Genomic DNA, 6,974 nt, shown 5'->3' with positions numbered 1-6,974 from the left:
TGATGTCCTCACCAGTCAGGGCCTGTAAGTGGGGAAGACACAGCCGGTTGCTCAGCACCAAAAGTTCCATAGAGCCGAGTTGGGGTCCGGGACAGAAGTGGCCCAGGTAGAGGTACTCTAGCACAGCACGCAGGCAGGAAGAGGAAGTGCCAGGTAGAGAGACCTGCAAGACAGAACAGAACAAGGCATTTACAGATAGTTGCTCATCATTCATCATGTATAGTGAAAGCTTTGGGCTGCCCTGCCATATGATATCTTCTGCCCGCACAGCGCTAGCACAGACAGGAAGCTGATCTGTTACCTAGAGGCAGAGAGGGTGAGGGGAACCATCTGATTTTCCATCATGATTACAACTTTCCATTTAGGAGCAACTGTACACTTTGCATGAACCCAAGTCCTTCTCCGCATATGGGCTCCTGGCCCAGAAAGCTCTTCAGTTTAGATTGAACATCTTATTTCATGCAAGATAAGGCTGGAGGAGATGTCATGAAGAGCTACATCACCGAGATAGATATCAGACATGTGACAATGATCTCAGATACAATGAAGTCAGGAGGCAATTCTGGTCACCTTCTTCATTTACCTCCATCTTTACTGCAAACTTGGATCCTCTGCTGTCTGATGCCTCCTCACTGATAACTCTCCCCAAAGATCTGAATTAGGTTCTGTCCTTTTGAAGATTCAGGCAGAGACAGCCAATCAGAACCCTCATTTTACCTTACCCAAGCAACGGATAGAAATGACAACATGGCAGGAACCTTGGAGACCCCAGGAGAGGGTTCAACCCAAACTAAACCCAAAACTACAAAAAAACAATTTCTTGTGACTACTCAATGAGGTTTGAGATCGAGCAGACCACAGAAATTAGGGTAAGACCAGTCACCCCCTTTTCACCGCTACCTAACACTACACAGTAATAGATAGAAAGGTTTGGGGCCCTAGAGAACTGGCAAGGCCTAAGGTTCCTAATTAAAAAAAATAAAAATGCGCCAAAATTAACTGTTGCCTCAAACTGACCAAGTAGAGGAGTACTGAGAGGACATCAGATGTATAGTGGTAGATGACAGGAAAAGTAAGAGCTTACCCCTGGGGTGAAGCTCTCTCGGAAGGAACCCCGGAAAAGTGCTACCATCCAGTCACAGCTGGCAATCAACAGAGGCTTATGGGCTGGGACCGAGCCGTCATCCACTGTAAACAGCACATCTGAAGAGAGGAAGAGAAATGGTGTCAGAGGGAAATGAGAGGAACTGGGCAGCTATAAGTTCTATGTCTGATCACTATTGCTGATGGACTATAATGGCCTTGACCAGTCTTCTCTCCAGACCATTTTGTACCAACCAGTTGATTTTGGGTGGTTAGTAAAAAGTTAGGTCAATATATATTGGCCACCATCCACCTACAGCTTCTGGGAAGTACACTGATGACTAAGGGTAAGAAACCTGGAGTTTGTTTCCACACTAGACTGGTATAAAGGAAAGCAGTAAAGGTACACCTCTCCATACGGTACCTGAGAAGAGGCCACGGTTCAGACATTCTCTGATCCGGTTGGCTCTCCGCACGTGAAAGGCTTTGGTGATTTCCGGGTTCATGAAGCCTTCTTTGTTGAGCAGGTTGGACACCATCATGCGAAGGTCGAACACTTCTAGGGCTTCGGCTATGGTGGCGATCTGCATGAGTTCAGCTCTACATTGGTTTAGGTGTCCCGTATACAGGTACTCCAGCACAGCCCGCAATGGCTCCACCTGGATGAAGGAATCCATCCGCACCACCAGCATTGGCCTCTTCCGTTGGGTCACAGGATCTTCAACAATATTCATTTGCACATCAATAAACCCTCTACCCCACTCTTCCAGCTTCCTGCCCCAACCAAGGGGCGATATCTCACCCACCGGTGCAGCATCTACATCACCGCAAGTCCTAAAAGAGCAAGGGGGGTTTCCAAGCTGTCCAATTAAGGCCTCATGGTTGCAGTCTGCCATCATGCTTCTAGTCCAGGAAGGTCCAGCCACTGCTTCAGAAGAAACCCTGAAGAGGTCATGTTCGGTAGGTTCCTGCTTCTCCCCCTCTACATCCAGAAGGATCAACTCCAAGGTGAAGAGGTCATAGAACTTGGAACAGGCCGTGGCCAAATAGACTTTATGAGCAAAGATCTTCTGCCCGTCCTGCAGCTGAAACATCACATCAGCACACAGCGGGGTGGAGAAGAGAGCCGCGGGGCCCTGGCCACTATTCTGTGGAGGATCAGGCAACTGGATGATGGGTGGAGGTGGCTTAGGGGGCAGGAATGGGGCTTGGAGTAATGGACGCTGAACTTTCTTCAAGTGGGATTTCCAAAACTGTAAGTGCCTCCGAGAAATAAGTGCAGCACGGATAGCATTATCAAAGACATCCTTCACCCCGAACTGGGCAACCACACTGGTCTCATAGTATGGGATCCCCAGCTCCTTGGCCACCTCGTGTCCGATCTCTGGAGAAAGGATGTCCGTGGGTTTTATGGGCCTAGAAAAGGGACAGGGAAAGTATGATCATTAAAGGTCACCAGCAATTCATGAAGCTTAGGACCATGCAAGACAATATGGACATGAATACAGAACATGGAACCTTCAAGGGGACGGTCTATATTATTCACAGTGATATAGTATACAAATCTAGGACTTACTTTGCCAGGGGGCGACGGGCTCGGTTCACAGCATCCAAATCAGCATATCGCAGGTCCAGTTGACACCCAACCAGTACCACGGGAGTCCGAGGACAGAAGTGTTTAATTTCCGGGAGCCACATGGTCTTGACGTGGCGCAGAGAATATGGGTTGGCCAATGAGAAACAGAGAACCACGACGTCCGACCTGAAGAGAAGATGTCATGTTAGAGATAAGGGAAGGGGAACTGTGTTCCAGTAGGGATATGGAGGGTCCCTGTATGTCTCAGGGCCACTCCTGACACCCTATGGGGCTCTATATACATTAATAAAACAAATGTACTGCCTTGATACATTATTCATTGAGCAAGTCCCTCTTACACACCAATTGCCCTCCATTTTCCTAGAATGGTGGTCCTTTTATATAAGCAAATGAGTCATTATGAGGACAGGACTGGCCATACAAAATCCATGGTGCTTGCCTTGTATGTGTGAGCGGCATGGGATGATCTGGGCCGTGCTGTCTCAGGCCTGGATGTGTAGGGTAAAGCTGTGATTCCAGGCGCCCAAAAAAGCATATTAATCTACTTTGTATGCACCAAGTGCCCCAACAAATATTGCCCTTACCTTCTAAAGGTAGCATGAACATCAACCTGGGGCTGTACATGGTGCAAAAAGCAGGGCTGTGGGAGGGACCTAGCAGGCCCCACCCACCACAAGTTGCCTGAAGGAGGCGGAGACAAGACCAGTCACACCATACAAGACATCCTAGTAGTTACCGGTCTTTGTAATAGAAAGTTCCTGCAGGTAAGGTTTTCAGTGCAATATAAGAAGAAGGTATTGGGAATCAGTAGTCAGCCCACATAGCTGTGCTGAGGATTTAGTATGATGTGGGGAGGATGAGGTGAGTATACAAAGGGCTTATTGTAGAGGTAAGTTTAGGATCTACATGAGGGTTTAGTTAGGTTTGGAGTGTATCTAAAGCAAAAGCTGAAACCCATGTCCATTTTATTCTGCCTGGCTCCTGTTAAAGAGATTTGCGGTCTCCTCCAGTCCTGAAAACATCTCCACAAAGCGAGGTAAGTTAGTTCCTTGGAAGAGTATTTGCCTCTTGTTAGATTATTACCCCTCACCTCCTGATCTGGGGATGAAAATTTGGGTTTCTTACAACCTTTTGTCTTGGTCATGATGTTCATCAGGACAAATACAAAGGGTAAAGCTTCCGAGTGACAAAACAAGCTATGATAATAACCTAAGAGGGTTCCAATCCTTCACAAATTCCAGCAAAATAAATCTTGTGGTGAAATCCTTTCTCATCCATTGAGGGCCACAGGAGGTCTGTGACATTTGGGTTATACTGTAGGCCAGGATAATGCCACCAATGTCCATCAACACCAAAAGGTGGCATCTGTGTCCTTCAATAGACTCCAAGAAAGGATTTCATGGAAAGCACTCAGTCTCAACTCCCAGAAGTCCAAAATACATCCAACTGAGATTCAGGCAACACGGCAAATAATCATTAACAGGTCCAGTGGAGACCACCGGCAGGTCAGGATGAAGGACGGACAACTGAAGTTGCCATCGAAATACCAACATCTCATAGATGGTGGAGGAAGGCCAACAACTCAGAACCACCAAGATGAGAACCTCAAAGAGGACCACCAAGATACGATGAGAAGAACGGAACCTGGTGAAATCTACAGGGAACCACCTTGATAACAAAAGTAGGAGGAGGTCTTCATGAACCACACGGCCAGAGGAGGAGAACATGGGTATCCCAACCATAGAGGAACTTGCCCAGGGTTTTGATAGACCAGTGCCTGCCCAGTGATTTTATAAAGCAGTTATAAAAATACAGACCGATAAGGCACCAACTCTATGTAAAATGGACATATAGAACAACTATCCACCCACCCCATGACCCATATCATGACAAGCTGAAGTGGGACTGGAGCAGCAACTTTACATGGACTAGATCATGTGACCAATGTCTAGGTTTCGGATTGTGTGACTAGGGTAGCGCTGATGTCCCCCACTATAGATGTAAGGGTCACACACTGGGAACTCCGCTCTGTACAGACTCTGCAGTTAGAAGAACCATGTCAGTACACACAGCATGTCTCCTGTCACACAGTCCGGTCCGTTGTCTTTTCTTTGGAACTGATCAGAGAGGAGGAAGAAGACCTGTAGGTCAGATACGGGTATATTCTGTGCACAGGAAGAATGTGACCCAAAACAGGAAGCAGCAGACACAGGGAGGAAATAAGATTTGCAGGGGTCGCAGTACACACAACAATGTACACAAAGGCGGAGAGGGCACCACACAGGGTTCTGTATGATATAGGAGATATTTATATCACGTGCTGGAGATCACAAACCGGGCGTATTGCTCATCACACAAAACAACAAATTTCTGTAATGGAGATCATGAAAGAAACTGCCAGCGGGGGCAACTTCTGATGTATAATCAGGAGGAACGACAAGTGTCAGAGTTCCATTGTTATATGATCTCTAAATGCAGAATTGCTATCAATCAGTCCTTCCATCAATTAAATCTGCATGGTTCTGATCTGTGACCGAATAGGGGTTCAGCCAATACAAATGATGGGGGTTCAGGTGTCCCTATTGAAGGGTTCTAGCAATCGTCCATAATAAAAAGCCATTGTAGACAATTCAAATGTCTGAGGAGCCTCCATGTTTGGGTTCAGGGGTTTCCAGTGAAAGGTCAAACACAAGACATTGCAGACAGTTATGCTCTTCCAGCCTTGTGGTCACAGTTTGGTGAAGACCCTTTTCTATTCCTCCATGACTGTACCCCGGGGTACAAAGCCCCCTCCATAAAGACATGGGGGCACCAGTTTGGTGTGGAGGAACATGAGTGTCCTGCACAGAGCCCTGACCTCATCCTACTGAACACCATTGTGACAAAATGGATCGGTGAGCCAGCTCTTCTCATCCACCATCAGTACCTGACACCCCCCAAATTATCATGGGAAGCCTTCACAGAAGAGAAGAGGATGGCATAACCACAAAGGGCCATGGGGAAAAGGAGGAAACTCTATCTTATTGACCATGTTTGGGCAACTCCACATTCACAACTGTGGGGAAGGCGGGACAACTCCATATTAATGCCCATTGTGTCATTAATGACACGGATGTTTGCTCTTATCACATGTCTGTGTACATGAACCATTCTAGATGCCCCTGTGTGACATGTAGGAGGGGGTATATACAGCAGATAAACCATACTGAGCTCCCATCCAACCTCATGTCATTGTCTACTCAGGAAGAGCAATGAGCCCAATGGGTAATGGACCGATCCTTGGAGAATACGGGAGGGAATGTATACAGGAAATAGGGAATAAGTGACATAGAGGACCTATTAAGAGGAGTGATGTGATTTCTTACCCCTATGTGTATATATTTCATATATAGCTGGTAGTATTATACAATGATGTGTAATACAGAGAGATGGAGGTCATTATACACAGACAGCGAGGTGACAATACACAGAGTTCTGATAACATGGATCACGAGACCAGCAGGACGAGCCAGGGACCTTTCATGAAGTTTACAAGATGAGCCCGGGCACTGCACACACACAGATTTGTCATGAGAACTCTGCTTTGTGTAATGACGTCGCCGCAATCCCAACAAGTCTCCCGTGACAAAAAAAACCTTCAACCCCCCCAGCTCTTTACTACAGCCCCCCCCCCCCCACACACACACAACACTCTCCTGAAACAATCTGTGTGGTACATTATTAGCCCCTGCAACCCTCCGTCTATTCTATATTGTACCCCGCGTCTATTTTATGTTGTACCCGTGCCCCCTCTATATTGTACCCCGCGCCCACTCTATATTGAAGAACATAATCAGGAACATAATAATAGAGCACAGGAGGTGCAGGAATGACACAATTTTGGCAGATTGCACACACAGACATGTAGGTACGAGGCTCTGGACAGAGAATTACATTCCTGAGCTATCAGCCTGGCCCAGAATGTGCACTGACCCCCCCACCCCCCAGGGTACAGTGTCTGTTATTCCTGTACACAGGGCCGACACTGTGCTGTATTTACAGGTAGAACACAGTTCAGGAATACATACACAGCTTGAACAGAGCTGAGGTCTTTACTGTGTATCACCCTTAGTGAATGTTTAAGGCCAATGTAGAAAGGCAAATGATCAAGGTGAAAGAAAGGGGGGACACATGGAAGTGATGGACAGTTTCCCCACACACACACATGGAAAGGGAGGGACAGTTCCCGCACTCACACATGGAAAGGGAGGGACAGTTCCCGCACTCACACATGGAAAGGGAGGGACAGTTCCCG

At 47.1% G+C, this 6,974-nt stretch overlaps 1 protein-coding gene across 1 annotated transcript in view; it reads right to left on the bottom strand.

Moving 5' to 3' along the window:
* Positions 1 to 6,974, bottom strand: part of LOC140327376 (rho-related BTB domain-containing protein 2-like) — a 12,735-nt gene that overhangs the window by 4,444 nt on the left and 1,317 nt on the right. The window contains exons 4-7 of the mRNA XM_072406763.1: positions 2,660 to 2,845; positions 1,508 to 2,499; positions 1,085 to 1,203; positions 13 to 163 (exon numbers count right to left, since the gene is read on the bottom strand). Coding sequence (XP_072262864.1) covers positions 13 to 163; positions 1,085 to 1,203; positions 1,508 to 2,499; positions 2,660 to 2,845 — 1,448 coding nt within the window. The remainder of the gene's footprint in view (positions 1 to 12; positions 164 to 1,084; positions 1,204 to 1,507; positions 2,500 to 2,659; positions 2,846 to 6,974) is intronic.

This window comes from Pyxicephalus adspersus, chromosome 3, assembly GCF_032062135.1.
Source record: "Pyxicephalus adspersus chromosome 3, UCB_Pads_2.0, whole genome shotgun sequence".
NCBI lineage: Eukaryota > Metazoa > Chordata > Amphibia > Anura > Pyxicephalidae > Pyxicephalus > Pyxicephalus adspersus.
Note: the sequence above shows the minus strand (reverse complement) of the source record. Positions and strands in the feature narration are given on the sequence as shown.